The sequence below is a fragment of the Taurulus bubalis genome (assembly GCF_910589615.1).
Source record: "Taurulus bubalis genome assembly, chromosome: 15".
Taxonomy (NCBI): domain Eukaryota; kingdom Metazoa; phylum Chordata; class Actinopteri; order Perciformes; family Cottidae; genus Taurulus; species Taurulus bubalis.
The window spans coordinates 15,705,019-15,723,634 of record NC_136603.1 but is presented as its reverse complement, the minus strand read 5'-3'; the positions used below and the strand labels follow the sequence as shown (position 1 = coordinate 15,723,634).

Genomic DNA, 18,616 nt, shown 5'->3' with positions numbered 1-18,616 from the left:
CCACCTACTTTAAATCTTTTAATCCGGGTTTATTAACCCTAATCCCAGTTTGCCCCATAGTGTCATACGCACCTTCCATGCCTTGCAGGCCGGGGTGGCCCACTTTTCCAAACTCTCCACGAAATCCAGGGGTTCCTGGTCGACCACCAATCCCAGGCATGCCGTTCTGCCCACTGGGCCCTACAAAACCTGTAGACAAAGACAAGGGCACCAATAGTCAGTCAGAGTTGGAGCGGCTGAGAGAAAGTCGGTCTATATAATGATGTTATCTATTCATGTTTTATGCTTTCATTTGAATGTCCAGGAGAATCTATAATTAACAGTTATTAACACCCAATTATTAGTTATTTACGATTTGAAACTATGCAATTTTACACCATTTTGAACCATTATCACTAATATAGATATCAGGCCCAAAGTCTTGCTATAGTTGAATAAATACTATAATCACTTTAATCACTTCAAATGGTGTAATATAAATACATTTTTTATTCTGTATATATAATATTACTATTGTGGATTATTTACTGTTTTTATTACTGTTTTACTGTTTATTTATATTTATTTTGTATTTTACTATGTGTCTCTTGTGTGCACTTTACCATCTGCTGCTGTAATCCTGCAATTTCCCCACTGCAGGACTAATAAAGGATTATCTTATTTTATACCCAAATATGTACACATATTACAGTCTTCATTTGAACATTGAATTCTTCTGACAATGTTTGCTTTGTAAAACCATTTTCTGTAAATAGAAAGAGCAGATTAAACAAACAACCAGTTCACCCCAGCATTCTCACAGAACGACTATACGATGATTTGCTCTTCTCAGCGTTATTATGTACACCTTAAAGTTAAAAGTAAAAACCCTCAGCACCCCACGTCCTGCCCCACTGACACTTGTATGTTGTTGAGTGGAATACTCAACAACCAAATGTTCAATTAGAACAACTAACCTGCATCACCGGGGGGTCCGTGTGGCCCTGGTTCCCCTTTGATCCCATTTGGCCCTTGGATACCATGTGGTCCTCCCGGGCCCCTCTCTCCCAGTATTTTGGTGGGAAGGGGAAGAGGACCCTGGTTTCCTGGAAACCCAGGAAAACCTGCAGCACAGAACGATAACGTAATGACCAAGAGAAAAAACATGAAAGCACACGTCTGGTAACGAGTGAGCAGTCTGCACGCTATATGAAAGTGTAATATTCACCTTGAGTTCCAGTATTTCCTTTTGGACCAGTTGGCCCTCTCTCTCCCTTCACACCGATATGACCAGGAATTCCCATCACTCCTTGCTCTCCCTTTACTCCTGTAGGAAAAACAGAGATTGTAGTATGCAGATCGTAGCTGGTGATCCTATAACCAAGCCGCAGACAGGTGCAGAGTATTACAGGCATAGACATAATTATCAGTTGAGTGACAGCAAAGCATGTATTACTTCCAGCTTTAGCTCTTTCTGGTACATTTTCATTTTAGCTCATGGTTTTCTTTGAAAGTGTGCAGGAATGACATATTTTTGTAGGCCGACACGGATTGCTTGTGTTAACTACCGACCTTATTTCAGGCATCTCACCAAAAAATACATTGAATTTGAGATGAGGAAACCGAAAGTGCAAAAATCAGGTTTTAGGAATTCTTGCAGCACACTATTTGTGGTATTTTATGTATTCTGATATGTTTAGGTTATTTGACTGTTGAAATTGTAAAACTGTAAAATGTCAACTTTATGGTATAGCTCATCATATTTAAGATACATGTGTATTTTAATAATGTTTATTGATATGATGATGATTATTAGTATGCTGTGGTGAATGTTGTCCTGTTTTTCCTGCACTATAAGCTCTTCAATCAAGATCCTAATACCGGTTGTTGTAATGGCAATAACGTTAACTCAACTGAACTGAGAGCAATTAGTATAAGTCCGGTGTTAAAATGACTGCAGCAATAAGTGATACATTATTCCCAAATGATCATGAGCGAATACTGTGATATTGTGTCACAAGCGACAATATCACAATATATTTTGTATTGATTATTTGCTCCAACTGGAAATCACGATGATGAATCATAATCATCATCCATGGCCTGACACAACAATGGACATTTAAGATCTGCTACTGCAAACATTTCACAAGCTACTGTTAAAGGTTTATTCTTGAACGCTTCATGCTTACCTTTCTTCCCAGAAACACCATTTGGCCCCCTGTATCCAAATACACCTTGGTCTCCTTTGAATCCTTTCCTACCAGGGACTCCAGGAAACCCGTTCAATCCCTGTACACCCTTTTCACTCGGGGGAGCATCCACACCAGGAAATCCTCTGGCTCCCGGGAAACCTGAGAAACACATGGTTTAGAATGAATACATCTAGTTATTATATAATAATTCCCTAGAATCAAAGAAGTGACAGTTCAGTTCTTTGCTTACTTAAATAATTAATTTAATGCACCGAGTCAATTATGCAGAACTTAATAACTAAATGAATGTACACTATTGTCTTTCTTAACCTTTTTAGCTCGATGCTGTTTTTAGGCTTCTGCTCGAAAATGGCATACCCAAATTAAAAAGGGTTTATCTCTGCAACCACTAGGGCTATTTGAATAATCTTGGTGTTATAATAAAAATGCATGATTTGAGATTTTGTTCAGATGTGTAAATATTAGTCTATATGTTACTGGTTAAGAGTAAATGAAGATGGCACACAGCAAAAAATTTAAAGTTTTCAGGTCCGCCTAGAAAAAAAGCACTTTCAGGATGATTATTTCTTTGAATTGAGGCATTCGTAAGGTTTAAACTTCTCCCAAATCATAACACACTATGTGAACATTCTCTCTGCAAAGGTTGACTTTGAAAAAGTGAAGCAGAACAAAGTCAGAGAGGGTTTAGAACAGAGAAAATTCAGGCGAGGATTCAAATGAGCATTTGGCCACATTTGGGCACCATCTGTGCCATTTGAATTTTATCATGTACCAAACCATATATTGCACTTGTATATTACTTATGTTGATCAATACATCCAAATGCAGCATCTTCTCATGATTTTCTTTATTTTTTTATTAATTATGATTCTTTTATATTCATAAAAAAACCTATAATTTCCCATTAATGCTCAAAATGGTACTTTCTAGTGGTTCAGATTGCACAAAAAGTACTGCTATGATGTTGGATGTTATAGGAACTGTGCTGAATGCAGATATTTTTTTTAAATCAGATTTTATGTATATGGTGGTGTGTAATTTATACTATGACCGTTTTCTTTAAACTATATATATATATATATATATATATATATATATATATATATATATATATATATATATATATATATTTTAAATGTATCCTCTTATCTACAGTATTGCCTTATATCTAAATGTATTGAATTGTAACCCCTGTATCACAATACGCTAGATTCTTGCCAATATTTTCCTCTATTTATTCTATAGCTACTGTGACTATATACTATATATATATATAAATATATATATATATATATATATATATATATATATATATATATATATATATACATATAAAATGCTATTTTTCTCCTAGTAAAATGATTATTTAATGAATATGAGTTCTTGGATTTAATCACTAATTTGCTATTTTAAGTAGTGAAATGAGTGAACAAGTGAGTGATTTCAGTCTTCTCACCTTGGTACCCTTTAGGTCCTATAGAGCCAGGGTCCCCACCGTATCCTGGTCTGCCTGAGGTCCCGTTTGGTCCTACGGGGCCGCGGAATCCTGGCAGTCCAGGTGGACCAAAGTCACCTGAACAAGTGAAACATGGGATTGTTTCAAGTCTTAAAATGGTGAAACCCAATTACAACATAAGTCATGTGTGGCCTTGCGTTACTGGTTCTTTTATTCAGAGCTCAGCAGGTTTCTTAGATGCCATTGTAATGTAGGAGAGTCTGGGGTAATGGCTAACCTCGAGGTCCCTGGAAGCCTTTCAAACCCGCTGTGCCAGGAACACCTGGCTGACGGTTGGGGTCGCCCTCCTCTCCTTTCTCCCCTTTGCCTCCAGGTTCCCCAGCTTGTCCAGTGGTATCCAGACCTGATTAAAATATGAACAGGAATCATTTGTCTAACTCCCGAGTTATGTAAGAGAACAATTGAGACATGGTTTCTACTGCACTGAATGTAGTGAAAAACATTGATTGACTGTACCAATTACAAAAGTGTTTACTCATTACTGAAAGCATGGTCTATAACACTGCATATTAATGACTAGATAAGCAACCATTAAAGTTATAAAACATACTGAGGTATAATTTCTTCAGAGATTAACACTCAAAAACCCATATGAGGACTGTATGGATTTGGTTTAATCAGATTGGTTTCACAGTGACCAAACAAACCACCACCGCCACCAAATGTCGTCAGATTCAAATGCTAAATCCTGATTGGTCCACGGAAGTATGTGACTTCATCTTTTTCGAACAAAGCCCGTAGAATATTTTGAATACAGAAATCTTTATTGAAAAACTCTTGCAACTTGCAGTATCGCGCAGACAATTGTATTGTTCATGTTGAAGCCCATTATTCATAGTATGAAGCTGTCTCAGAAAATGTTTTTTTAGGGCCTTTAAGCTGCATGGAATCTACATGAAACAGTATCTTGAAAAGTGCACAGTTGTTTTCATGAATTGTGTTGAATACCTTGTGTTCCTGGGATACCCTTTTGTCCTTTCAGTCCATGTAATCCATAAAGTCCCTTAAAGCCAGGGAAACCTGCACACATTTGCATAGTTCAGATGGAGGAACATGGTGGACAACAAGTATGTAGTTTAAAGCGAAAGAAAGAGAAGACGCTGGTCTGGTTCTGTTACCTTTGTTTCCTGGGAAGCCAGGAAAACCGGGATGTCCATCTTTTCCAAGAGGTCCAGGAAAGCCTTTTTGACCGTGGTTACCAGGAGTTCCCTTCTGCCCATCAGAGCCTGCAGAAAACAAAAATGTTGTTCACAACATTGTCTAAGCTACAATGCCCAGTATACCATTAAATAATGGACGTGAATGGAAGTTATCTTACCTGGGTACCCTCCTGGTCCTGGATCACCTGGCTCTCCCTTTTTCCCTTCGATTCCATTAAAACCAGGTAACCCAATGACCCCTGTTTGTCCAATTAAACCTTTCTGGCCTGTAAAAGAGGAATCAAACATCTCATACCACCCTCAAATGAGCCTCTAAGAGAAGAAACTGTATGAACTAATGTTTGTACCTTGTTCTCCTGGAGGACCATGCTCTCCTCTCAATCCAGTGGTTCCTGGAATGTCTATGCGTGGGCCTTTCTCCCCTGTAATAAAGAATGTGTCATCATATTCACTTTATAATTAGTACCCAGATCTCCATCTGTCTGCAGTTTGAGTTTGAGGTGGTACCTTTGACTCCCCTCCTTCCTTTGTCTCCTGATGCTCCGTAGGCACCAGGACTTCCTTTAATTCCCTGAAAAGAAATGAGCAATTTATTTATTGATAGATTGAACATTTATTTGTAGCTACAAAATATTACACAAACAGTGTCAGAGCGAGTGCCATAATCGTAATTAGCAGGCTTAACAGGATACTTTAGCAATTTAGTATTGCATTTCCATAAAGTAAGGGGACCCACAGAAATCAATAAAAAAAAAATAATATTCAAATTGAAGAAGTCAGTATCTTAATTTTTAGCCTTGATCACTGTTTCATACCTTTTCTATGTTGCAAGTCATATTGTTTAGGCTCTCGCTGCCTGTTTGACACCTACTTAAACACCATGTGTTGACTACCTAGCAAACATAAGTTTGCAAAATCACTCGTTTTGGTCTCCACCAACTCCTGAGGTAATTATCCATCTCTTTATTGGCTCACTTTCTCTGTCTGCCTGCCGTTTGGTTGTGGGTCGGTAGTGTGTGCTAGGTTTTTAGAGCTTTTTTGCTAAAAACAAATATATATATATATATATATATATATATATATATATATATACAATATATATATATATATATATATATATATATATATATATATATATACAATATATATATATATATATATATATATATATATATATATATACATATATATGCATGATTATCAACATGGATTGACAGAATGACTCTGCTCACCCTGTTGCCTTCCATTCCCTCAAAACCAGAAATTCCTTGACTTCCAGTAAGGCCTGGCATTCCTTTTATTCCTGACAACCCTTCTGCACCCGTGTCTCCATGGAAGCCTTTCTTATTGCTGGGCTCTCCAGGAAGACCGTGAGTTCCCCCGTAGCCCGGCACACCAGGCAAACCCTTAGTACCTGTGGAACAGAGTAGGATGTGAGGATGTGAGGCGTGGAGGTGAAAAGGAAAGAGTCAATGGTATCAGATTGTATCTGCTCACCTCTCGGCCCGATAAAACCTTGATTTCCATATCCTCCATGGTCGCCCTTGGCTCCCTTCATGTCAACCATTAACTGGGCGGGGATGAGAGGTTTATCCCCGGATGGCCCTCTCAAACCTCGATCACCTGGCAGACAGAGATGGTAAGTCAAAGAGTTAATGTGGTGGTTTCACACAACAGACTTAAGATCTACTGGGATCCCAAACAACAGAGTAGTCTCACCTTTCACCCCACTTCCACCCTTCACTCCTTTATGGCCAGGTTGACCCCGAACTCCAGGTTCTCCGGCATACCCGCTGAAGCCCTTCACCCCTAGATTACCCCTGATCCCCTCAAAACCTGACATGCCGGGAGACCCTTTGTATCCTGGGAAAGAGAGGGACCATCAGACGTCACTGAAAACTCTCATGTCCAAATCGTGGACAAATCTTACATATATTTGATATCATTTTATGTTAAATTTGATTCAATTGGATTACTGGAGTAGATTTTCAAAGTAAATATCTGAGGAACAAACCCTTCATTCCTGGAAGTCCTGGACGTCCATCTCCACCCGACTGTCCCAGTTCACCTAATGAGCCAGACTCTCCAACGACACCATCAGTACCGTACTCGCCTGGGATGCCTTTTAATCCTATCGGACCTGGAGGGCCTGGGTCTCCTTCAGTTCCCCTCTCTCCAGCAAAACCTGGTGAGCAGGATGCCAGAAGGAACAGCGACGTCAGACATGAACAAGAACATTTCTGAGAGAGAGTGTGTGTCGCTGTGCATGCTAACCTGGCTGTCCAGTACTCCCATGTGGCCCAGGTAGACCTGCTTGTCCGGGATCCCCGGGGTAGCCGTACTTGCCTGCTGGTCCAGGTCTCCCCTCCTCCCCCTGCAGGCCTGGAGGGCCACTCTCACCCTTGAAGCCGATCATACCAGGCATGCCAGCCATTCCTGAAGGAACCGATGAATAAGAACTTTAGATAATCGCTTATTCTTCCAAATAATGCCACTAATGCTGGAAGTAAGGCAAATATACTATCTTAAACAGACTGTTATGTTTGAATATAAATAAGTGACAGTGAGCCCATTGCTAACCTGGATAGCCTAATGCTCCTGGATCACCAATCTGGCCTCTATTCCCTTGAATCCCAGGCAGTCCTGCGTCACCAGGGGGTCCTTGCGAGGCTCCAAAGATCTCTCCATGAACACCCTTATCGCCTTGCGCCCCGTACCGGCCGCTTACACCCGGCACACCAGGGGTTCCTACTGAACCTTTGCTGCCAGGAACCCCCAAGTCTCCACGGATGCCGATAAAACCTGTATTAGAAAAACCCTGAATGTTTATATATGAAAATGATCTGGACCGATCAAAGATGTCATTCTATCGGCTACTGCCTGTCTTTTCTCGTCACTTCTTACCTGGTGGTCCAGAACGGCCACCAATGCCTTGATCTCCTGTTTCTCCTTTTTCTCCGTTTGCTCCAAATGGACCACTTAGTCCTTTTTGGCCCGGAGGACCTGTTGAATCCCGAAGTATATACTGGGCATCAAAAGCGACTCAAAGCAGGAGCCCTGAGGTCAACATTAACCAACGTGTTTTTGTTGCGTTACCTGATACACCTGGTCGTCCACTGAGTCCTGGAGGTCCAGGCAACCCAGGAGGTCCAGGAACAACATCGCAAGGACCTGAGAGTTAAATGTCTTTAGGGCAACATCATGGTGGTATGTACAAGTTTAAACTGTTCATGTGGAAAGGACTATTTTGGTGCAAGTGATGTTTGTCAGCTGCCCAGCGTGGAGTGTTTTTCACCACATTAAATTAGCTGGTATCTCAGTACACATAACCTCAAATTGTAAACAATAAAAAAATCGTCATGCACACGAGCCAAATAATCCAGAAGCAAAAGCACAACAGAGTTGTTACAAAGAGAGCAATATGGTGAAAACGTTTTTATACCAGCTACCTGTTACATCCACCTGTCCTCCAACTCCTGTTGTACTACAGCCGCCTTTCAGTTGCAAATGAGAGAGAGAGAGGCATTCGAAACAGGAGTTACTCAAAAGCACAAGCATTATCTCAAACAAGCTTTGCTGCAGCTTGTTTAATGGATGCAGGCCCTGCATCAAGGTGACATCGTGAGGCAAAGAAAGAAGAGTAAATAAAATGGAAAAATATACTCGCCATGCTTCCTCCCTTATTTAATCACAAGCTATTAATGTTCATTCACATTTCACTGCTTTTGCATATTATGAGAGGCGATGTAAAATGAAATACTTAGTAGAGTAAAAAACAGTTAAATCATTGTAAAGACAGTTAAGGAGAATTATGCGCCACCATATTGAGGTTGAATAAAAAGGTTGTAAGGAGGCAGTCAGCCACCTCTCACCTGGCCTGCCTGGGGTTCCTGGAACTCCATCATAGCCCGCGTGGCCATCGTCCCCAGGTAACCCACGTTGGCCTTTGTGCCCTCCAAGGACTGTACCTGCTGGCCCACTTGGCCCGGGTGCACCCGGTCGACCAGGCCGACCTGGAAAACCTTTGAATCCCATTTCTCCTCTTGGACCATCTCCCTGTTGACATCAACCAGCATCATCAGCATAGGATAGAGTTCATTTGTCATCATGGGAAATGAGCGAAAACAGATAATGTCCCTTTGAATGAAACGGTAATATGAAACCGCCAATAAGACCGCCGGACTCACTGGAAGACCTTGCTCCCCAGGGATACCAGGCAAACCATTTCGGCCTGGAGCACCCAACGCTCCTGGCTCACCGTCTCGCCCATGGTTCCCTGGATCTCCAGGATATCCTGTAGCGTACACACACACACACACACACACACACACATGCATAGACATACACATACATCAGTACCGCATGCACAGACACCGCAGAGGGATCGCTCTGTATTCTGGTTCACTTGAACACAAGTGTTGATCTGAAATTAAATTGAAAAAAAACAGGCACACTGCACCTTTTTGTGAGGCCACAATCGTGTCCCCTTTTCGACCCGGCACACCGGGCAGACCACTGAGCCCAGGAGATCCCTGTGAGCCAACACAGGAAAGTGTGAAGAAACAGAGAAGGACTCAAAATGAACGACGGAAAAGAAAGATTGGAGATGGCTTGATTATTCTTACAGGAACCCCGTCGTCTCCTTGGGGACCTTGATCGCCTAAATCACCCTCTCGACCAAACTCTCCAGTCATCCCAGCATCCCCATGATCACCAGCAGGGCCAAGGAGACCCGGGGTAGAGTTCACCACACTGCATTCACACACTCCGTGATCACCTGAACGTACACATCACAGGTCAGAAACATAGTGTTAAGGAGCAAATCAATATGAACTGAACTGATTCTTTTACTCAGGGAAAATGAAATTGAGGAGTAAGTACTCCCAGGAAACTATAACTCTCTAGGTTATTAATCAAAAATACATCCATACATACAATGAGCATGAACAAGTATGAGCATGAACAAGTATAACTACAGCACCTTTTCCTCCTTTGAAGCCTGCATTGCCGGGTCTTCCTCTCCCACCATGAGCCCCTTTGAAGAACTCAGCCCCTACAGACAATAGAAAAAGAGACAAATAGAATCACAGTAAAGGTATAGATTAGTAAGAATAGTAACATTCGTTCACTTGTTCACTCGCTCGTTCACTTATTCACTCGCTCGTTCACTTGCTCACTCACTCACTCACTCACTCACTCACTCACTCACTCACACACACACTCATTCACTCACATGTTCCTTTGGGTCCTGGAGGGCCCTTGGCCCCCGGGCGCCCGTCGTTGCCTGGGGGTCCTGGCCTGTCAGCCGGGCTTCCTGGTTCCCCTTGTTGGCCCTTCTCTCCTAGCTGACCCTTGATACCAAATGGCCCCATGTAATCCCAGACTGACAGATACAAAAGGAGATTAAAAAGAACATGTGTGTTAAACTCCCGACTCCTCAGTTGATCAAAGGTTTAACTTATCTTGGAGAGCAGTGTTGTGATTGTTTCCTTTCCTGCTAATGCAGCCACGTTGTGGCCATGGTATAGCGTGTCACAAGTAGCCAAAATGTTTAGAAAAAAATTATATATTGTAATGTTATCTTTGTATTGATTCTGGTAAATACTACTTTTACAAAGTCACAAAAGGTAATATAAAGACTAATTGAGTGTTTGTATAAAAATGACCCTGATAGAACCTCATGTGTATGTCTGAAATCTATCTGCGGTTTCTACTGGAACCTTCTGCTAGAATCTGAAATTCATTTCAGGGTGAAGCTATTTTAAGATTCACTTCTCACATGCCTCATAGCCTCTTCTCTGAGTGTGAACCACATGCTTGAGTGTGTTTGTGTATTGTGTGTGTTTAGTTGGTCCACCTCCACAGTCTTTGTGGTACTGAGGATGCTTTTTGGTCAAGGAGAGTCTAAAGATAGAGAATGTCATATGATGATGATGTACAGGCTGACAAGTTTGTGATTTGGTTTTGGACATATATAATGAAATTGACCTCAGACTTTAACCCTGCCATTTAGGCTACTGGTCCCGTTACTTGTATGTTGTAGGTGGATGAATCTCATCTTTACAGACCTAGTTGCTGTGTTTCAGAGGCGGTGCGTCCCGGAGGTCCGGGGATGCCTTGGTCTCCAACCGAGCCTCTCTCTCCCTTCACACCCCGCTCACCAGTAGGACCGGAAGGACCATCTTATCAAAGTCAAAGAATAATAATAAAAAAAACATTCATTAGCATTGTATGCTCCTACATGACATTGCTTGTAATTGCTTTATACACATACTTAATTGCACATACATTATCATAAATAGTTCTCTCCTCTTATATCCTCATTTGAATACTGTAATAATAATATAGATAGTTCTGTTTGTTTCATACTGCTGGATTACAAACTAATTATATTCTCTTCTTCTACTTTGTGAAATAATTGGAAGACATCTTTCCCAGATTTGTTGTGAGCGTTCATTGCCACATTTTTTTTTTTTTATATGACACAGACTCCTCAAAGTACCCACAACCTCTATCTTGAACACTTCTGGCTTTTATTTTCAGTTCAGTAATGTCATAAAGTTCCCCACAAAGTTTCACTTTATGTCAGCAACTATTTTTTCGCAGTTGATTTCAACTTCAAACTATTTCTCTTTTCTTTTGGCTGATTGTTTGACAGTTTCTCAGGTATGACTCATTTTACCTGCTGAAGACCAGGGCCAACTGGATCCTGCTGATATCAGTTCTCCTGGGTCACCTCTGACTCCCTAAAACACATGAACTTAATGTCAGTCTTTCAGTATTCGGAGTCATTTTAATGACAGAGGTCACATGCTGGATGTGCACACATGGCTAAGAAATCACTGTGACACATATCCTGTTGTTCTTTTATGTGTCTGTTGTATCTCTAATTTCTGATTCTTGTGGCTGGATTAACACAAATAAGATTTTAATCTGATAATAAAGTGAGCAAAATGTTGTTGATCTTTTTGAAAGAATTATTGTGTATAATAGCATGCTAATTATGCTATTTCCCCATGATTATTGACCATATAAAACCGTATGTTGAACAGCTCATTCAGGTTAGGTTCAAGTATCGAGATGCATAGATTCACGATCCCAGTTCAGGGGTCACGAGCGAGTGTATTCTCACCTTGGGACCATCTTTACCGTTTGGTCCAAGTTCGCCGGTATCCCCCTGAAAGACAGTTGTCATCATTCAGTTATAAAATCACATTTCATTTGGAAACACAATAATGATGCAACATCTGTCGTTTTTCACTCGTGCATACCCGTGGTCCGGGACGCCCGTTTGTGCCAGGTAAACCCTAGAACGGCATAAACAGCACATGATCATATTTTAACACACAGATAGAGGACAGTTTGTTGCTGACATGCGTAGACATGTGCATGTGCTCACCCGTGGTCCATGAGGGCCCGTCACACCAGTTTCCCCTCTGTTGTTGTTGTCAGCCTGAAATAAAACCAACAAAAGAAAAGATGAGCAGAGGGACTGACATGCTCAGACGTTAATGTTAATATGTGTCTATGTATGGATATATGTGTATGATCTTTCATGATCACACACCGGATCTCCTGATTCTCCTTTCTCTCCACTAGGTCCCTGAAAAAATGAAAAAGGAAGATATTATTGAAGCTTGTATTGGTGACCACTCGTGTTTATATTTCAGATCATCTTTGAACATTACATCACGTTAATGAATACATATGAACATGTACAGACCGAGGGTCCGTAGAGGGGCTGAACGAGCTGATGAGTAGAGTTTCCTGGAAGCCCTGGTGGTCCGATGTCTCCCTGTGGTGGAAGTAAGACATGCAACAAAAGTAAGCCACTTCAGAGAGAAACAAATCCTCATCTAGCTATTTTACTGAAGTAAAATGACCACCGTTTCAAAATACTCTATTACATGTAAAAGACCTGCAGTCAAAATACAGAAGTGCAGCAGCAAAATGTACTCAAAATATTGAAGAAAGAATAAAGTTAAAGCAGAAAAAGAATGACATTACTAGATTGTTAATGCTGATGCTGATGCACTATTGGAAAATTGTCTTTTAACAATTTTTAAAATGAACCCATGTGATGAGTTTAAAGGGGAAATATACTCAGATAGCGTAACTGCAAGGGGCTCCAAATAAATACCATTTTTTGTGTCTTTTGTAACATGCAGAGAGCCTTAAAAATGTAATTGTAATTTATGAGTTTATCATATGTTTTTTACAATGAAAAATCATAGAAAATCCTTCAAAATATTTCAATCATTGCATGGGAAAGTAAAGTTCAAGTTCTAGAGTTCAAGCAGAAGTGGATCAGATGACATGTGGCCTCATTTAATTCAGGATTTCTTTTGCAGCAACAGCAAACCATTGTGTTGTCTTATCATTTGCTTTACAGCAATGCATGTAGACTTTAGTGATAGATATTAGCAATGAATATGACAAACATGGTCACTCACTTGTTCTCCTTTGAATCCCTTCAGCACTTTGGGAATAGTGCCCTGCAAAACAAAACAACACTTAAAGCTGCATTCCTAAAGTAAAGTTGCTAATAACATTTCATGCAGTATTCATACATCATGTTTCTATTATATTACATTGAATGCATATTATTGTTGCCTTACCTTTGGTCCACGGGGACCGGGAGACCCTGTGGGACCCTAGAAGAAGACAAACAGACAGGATCCTAGTCAGCACTTTTCATAGAGGGTGCTTTACAAACTTAAATGCATTCAAACACACACACACACACACACACACACACACACACACACACACCTACACACACACGCACACACACACACACACACACACACACACACACACACACACACACACACACACACACACACACACACACACACACACACACACACACTTCGGTCCTGGTAAGCCACTAGTACCCTGCCATCCCGGGTTTCCTTGAGGCCCCTGACAAAAAGAGAAAGAGAAAGAAGAGAGTAGAAGAGAAAGATTGCAACACCATAATTATTTTTTGTTGTGACAAAAAAACATTGTCTGATCAGGTCTCAATGAGAAATTGAATAGTTTGAATAATGTGTCTTACAAATATTCCGTTAACCCCTGGTGTCCCTGGATCTCCCTGTGGAGAAATGGTCAGAGATTCATGAGGTTAATCCTTTCGTCACAGCAATATCAAGTTGCTTATGCAATTTAATGAAGCCAGGGGTTCTTCAGAACAAAAGCCAGGTGTGGCGTTCCCTCCTCTTCCTCACCCTGAAGCGCTGCATGTACACACTCAGCTCCAGAGAGTCTCCCTTCTGGCCCTTCCAGCCTGGTCGTCCCTGAGGGATGAAAACAAAAAGAGTCATTTATAGTCACTTCGACGAAATAGAAATCACAATCTAAGTGTGGAGTTGCACTTACAGGAAAACCAGGTGAGCCATTATTGCCGTGTTGCCCCGCCACCCCTGAATCTCCCTGTGTCCCGTTACAGCCGTCTGCACCCGGCTTGCCCCTCGGCCCAGCTTGTCCTGGGTGGCCCTGCAGAGCGAACGTCAATTCAGAACAGAACAGTCCGAACACATCGCAAGGCAGAATCAACACAGTGAGCGGCTCCTGCATTCATCCAGACTGCTGGAGAGACTTACAGGAATGCCATCGTTTCCAGAAAATCCAGGAACGCCGGTCATTCCCTGCGGAGCGACAAGAACCAGGAATTAAACAAGCGGACAAACAAGTGTTGTGACTTTTAACAATAAGATTATAAAGAGAAGGATGTTTTACCACGTTGCCTTTCGGACCAATGAGGCCACTACGGCCACGGTCTCCTTTCTGCCCCTTTGGTCCTTCGATCCCATGATCACCTGGTCTCCCCGAAGGCCCCTGGGGGCCCTGAGGACCAAGAATCCCAGGCTGACCCTGAGATTAGAGAGGTAGAAAAAAAATTATCAACTTCATGTCAAGAATGAAAAACACCAAATACACTTTGCAATTCATCTGCATCATTCATCCATTGATCTCCATTCATCAATGATGTCATTGGTGTGAGGAGTTTAACAAAAGTGAGGTTTACATTGGTGGTATGTGGGGTTACAAAAAAAGTAAACCTACCTGTTAAAAATAGAGAAGAGAAGATTTGAAAAGTGTTATCAACACAACTAAAGAATCACATCAATGCAACAAGAAGTTAAATGATTTCTTACATTTTCAGGATAATTCCCCTCCCATTTCTAAATTTCTGTTTGTACTTTCCGATTACACCGCATGATGGAGACAAACACCTCTTTCTGTTTCTAGTGAAATCCTCTCCTTCAGCACTCCACACTCTCTTTCCCCATCTAGTGGTCAAACAGCGTAACTGTCCAAAAACTGACTGCCAAACCCAGGTATATAAAAAAAATCAACAAAGCAACGCAATTAAATACATAAATGGGAACAAACAGAAACATCTGAATAATCTTTTTCTTTTCATTTTGTTATGGACAGAATAACAAAATAACACACATGACTTCATATACTCTTCTTTTATATATTTTTGTTTTTAGAATCAGCTTGGATAGTGGTAACAGATAAACCTGCCTGCTGAATTTATTTCCCCTCATTTCTCATAATTTAAGCCCCCAAAACACACGTTATTCTAAGAAATGCCAGAGAAGATTAAGTTAAGGTAGATAAAATATCAAATATCTCCTTCATGAAGAAAAGACACTCACATTGGCCGAGCGAGCCTGAAAAGTAAAGCAAAGGGCTGTTTAAAGATGAAACTACAGACAGCCCCCTAATCTGCAAGCTAAACATAACAATTTGATTATGATACTCAGAGTGATGAAAGAGAGAAGACAGGGACGCAGATAAGAAGCAGGAAAAATATGAGTCTGGCTGTGTCGGATGTATGTTTCTGTTCTCTAAACCATACCTCATTTTTTAAATATCTATTTTAGTATCTCCTAATAGATAGATAGAGTTGTGATGTGTCTGCAGACTTGGCAGTAAAGTATTTCTCCTCTCTTCACCTACGTCACCAGAATCACTTCTGCATGTTGACAAGGAGAACAGGCAATAGAAACACACTCCAGGAAAGTGTAATGAATATTGAGGATGTGGTCGGAGCTTCAACAAAGCGATCGAGTCGAACAGGTGCCTCCAACACAGACACACACAGTACAACTCAGTTTTGTGGGCCTCGTTTACATCTCCGGGGAACTGGACACGGCCAGGAGAGAGGCTCAAGGGGTGCTGGAATTATACACGGGTTTGTGGGGTGGAAACAGAATAATATAATATACGCTTTAACAAGTGTTGAGGGCGAAGATACCATGGGAATTCGGCCTGTTTGCATGGTCTCGGAATTCAGGGGGTCAGAAAGTGATGAACTCTGAGGTTTGGGGGTCTGACTATTCTTATGAGAACCAACAAACAGAGTGATGTTGTTCTTCCCCAGACAGCAACGCTCAGCGTCTTGTTAAAGGAAACTAGAGCCAAGGGGTCTCGAAGGAATTAATAAAACTGCAGGGAGCCTAAACAATGTCAGACAACAATTCAAACAAGCTCACAGACACATCAGATGCGGATAGTGAGAGATAAAGCCTCAATTGAACTCATTGCTAACTGTGTGTGTGCAGTACAGAGATTTGTTAAACAGGAGGTGTGTGTTTTGTCTTCAATCTCAGCACTGCAGCTGTTGCTTAAAGAACAGGCAACAGTCCTGTCAAAACAACTCAAAACTCGCCTTAATAATGGGCAGTGTGTTATACAGTTTGTGCTGTGAATTTTTCCATAATTTACAGATGAGAACTGCTTAAGGACTGGGCTGATTATTCGGCCACGATATGTTAACGTCAATATAACTTGCCCACATTGGCGTTGGTACCAGAGCTTTCAGCACCACAGAGTTTTTATAGATAACTGATATGAAACAGTGTGTGCCACTCTACATAGAGTGTTTTTCGAAAATAATTAAAAAGAACATATAGGTTTAGTAATTTGCACTTGCTTGCCAAGATTATAGATGTCATTTAAAACTAGGGTTGGTAATCTTGAGAAACGACGGTACGCTAGATAAAAATAATGATCAATCCGAAAAAACAAGTCTTCCAACTTTCCAATGAAAGTAACTAGCAGTACTAGCTCCAAAAGTTGCTAAATCCAGCAAGACATTTTCCATGTCGGCAACACTGACCGTCCATCCCTTCAGGCCTCCCTCCAAACCCACTCCCCCAAAATTATCATTATGAACATTAACAACAAACATGCATGTTCCTGCATGGCAGGCAGGCAGGTAGCCTGTCCAATCATTATATTCGGTGCCAATTGAAAGGATTGGACAGGCATTACAGTCCTGCGATAGTCACAGAAATCAACGTATTTTTTATTTTTTTTGTCAGAGCTTTGGATTCATTGATTGCTATCAGGATAAAATGAGACTTTCAACAAAAAATATCAAACATCTTTTTGAAGATTGCAAATCCTACATTCAAAGTTCAGGAAATAAACAGAAACATGTGTTACCTTTGCTATGAAATTTCATGTTCTATATTGTTATGGTGGAGAACAGTCCCTCAGGTGCGTGAGGTTAGGTGAACTCAAGTGTGTATTGAACTCACACACTAATACACACTTACAGTTGTAAATCTTTCATCCTAATAAAGAGGAAATTAATTAAACCGATTAATTTTCTGAAGACAAATGGTTCTGTCAAAGTAAGTAATTGCTATTATTCACATAGAAAGAGAAGTAAAACATAATGACAGCGGGGAGGAGTGAGGCGAGTCGTAATTCATGTGCGTGTGTGTGCATAAGAAATCCCGGTCTTTATCTTTCTGTATGTCTTAAACAGAGAGCTGATTAATACCAGTCTCCTTTCAAAGCTGATAACGGGGAGATGTTATTAAATGCATCCCCTCTGCCTCACTTTTCTTATTTTGCTGTGTTTGGGACATTTCTGGGCGTCAACCTCTATGAAAACGCAGCGACCAGGTGCCAGATTGTGAGCACACATCCAAGAGGAAACTATAGGCAGGTGAAAGGCCAAGGGGACGAAGCTCAATCCAAAACGAGAGTCAACCCTGACTGCAGTCAAGCGCGTGTGCTTCTGGTGTCACTTTGTATGTGTTTCCAAACCACAACTGACAAATCAGTAATTCTACCTTTGACAAATTACTATTAGTTCCTTATAGTTTAAGGTAAACAATTATACCTACTGTATATGGCAAGATACTAATTGTATGCACCAACACAGGGACTTGGGTCCAGCCCCATGATGACAAGGCTTCTGGCAAGTGCTCATTAAATACAATGCTTTATTGGGTGGGAAGCCAGTGAGGGATCATGTTCGTATCAACCAGCAATTGATCTGGTGAGTCTGCTGTGTGTCCAGGTCAAGAGTCGGAGCATGAAGGTGGCGTCGTAACTTCCACATTGAGGAGAGAAAACACTCCCTGGCCCCCTCATTAAATTACACTTACACAATCTACTTGCAATGCAACACATTAGCTCGGCCACATGTTCTACCTTTATGATACTTATAATGTTCAGTTTCTGTTCAAACTTTCTGAGAGGTGTTATTTACAATACATTTATTATCAAGGTCATATTTTAATGGACTGATTATATTGAATATTCTTCTCCCCTCATGTATGTAAATAGGATGGGAGAATCATTACACACCTTTCAATACAATGTAATTATATTACAAATGAATTGTAATGCTCTGGATTCACTAAAGGACACTGAACACGCATGTCTGAATAGGTCTGAGTTCCTCTGTCATGACTTTACCAGATTGTGAA

The 18,616-nt window shown here is 40.9% G+C and overlaps 1 protein-coding gene across 1 annotated transcript in view; it reads right to left on the bottom strand.

The window, feature by feature from the left end:
* Positions 1-18,616, bottom strand: part of col4a2 (collagen, type IV, alpha 2) — a gene marked incomplete at its 5' end in the record, with an annotated part of 55,434 nt that overhangs the window by 3,760 nt on the left and 33,058 nt on the right. The window contains 40 exons of the mRNA XM_079230922.1: positions 73-189; positions 957-1,103; positions 1,208-1,306; positions 2,172-2,333; positions 3,652-3,768; positions 3,929-4,054; positions 4,660-4,731; positions 4,830-4,937; positions 5,030-5,137; positions 5,219-5,293; positions 5,379-5,442; positions 6,104-6,285; positions 6,369-6,494; positions 6,591-6,734; positions 6,886-7,056; positions 7,146-7,307; positions 7,452-7,673; positions 7,776-7,874; positions 7,968-8,042; positions 8,744-8,927; positions 9,059-9,165; positions 9,331-9,403; positions 9,497-9,648; positions 9,853-9,924; positions 10,105-10,254; positions 10,940-11,053; positions 11,554-11,617; positions 12,004-12,048; positions 12,143-12,178; positions 12,271-12,324; positions 12,439-12,474; positions 12,595-12,666; positions 13,325-13,366; positions 13,490-13,527; positions 13,745-13,796; positions 13,933-13,968; positions 14,102-14,170; positions 14,253-14,369; positions 14,477-14,521; positions 14,613-14,747. Of these exons, the coding sequence (XP_079087048.1) occupies positions 73-189; positions 957-1,103; positions 1,208-1,306; positions 2,172-2,333; positions 3,652-3,768; positions 3,929-4,054; positions 4,660-4,731; positions 4,830-4,937; positions 5,030-5,137; positions 5,219-5,293; positions 5,379-5,442; positions 6,104-6,285; positions 6,369-6,494; positions 6,591-6,734; positions 6,886-7,056; positions 7,146-7,307; positions 7,452-7,673; positions 7,776-7,874; positions 7,968-8,042; positions 8,744-8,927; positions 9,059-9,165; positions 9,331-9,403; positions 9,497-9,648; positions 9,853-9,924; positions 10,105-10,254; positions 10,940-11,053; positions 11,554-11,617; positions 12,004-12,048; positions 12,143-12,178; positions 12,271-12,324; positions 12,439-12,474; positions 12,595-12,666; positions 13,325-13,366; positions 13,490-13,527; positions 13,745-13,796; positions 13,933-13,968; positions 14,102-14,170; positions 14,253-14,369; positions 14,477-14,521; positions 14,613-14,747 (4,069 nt within the window). The remainder of the gene's footprint in view (positions 1-72; positions 190-956; positions 1,104-1,207; positions 1,307-2,171; positions 2,334-3,651; positions 3,769-3,928; positions 4,055-4,659; positions 4,732-4,829; positions 4,938-5,029; positions 5,138-5,218; positions 5,294-5,378; positions 5,443-6,103; positions 6,286-6,368; positions 6,495-6,590; positions 6,735-6,885; positions 7,057-7,145; positions 7,308-7,451; positions 7,674-7,775; positions 7,875-7,967; positions 8,043-8,743; positions 8,928-9,058; positions 9,166-9,330; positions 9,404-9,496; positions 9,649-9,852; positions 9,925-10,104; positions 10,255-10,939; positions 11,054-11,553; positions 11,618-12,003; positions 12,049-12,142; positions 12,179-12,270; positions 12,325-12,438; positions 12,475-12,594; positions 12,667-13,324; positions 13,367-13,489; positions 13,528-13,744; positions 13,797-13,932; positions 13,969-14,101; positions 14,171-14,252; positions 14,370-14,476; positions 14,522-14,612; positions 14,748-18,616) is intronic.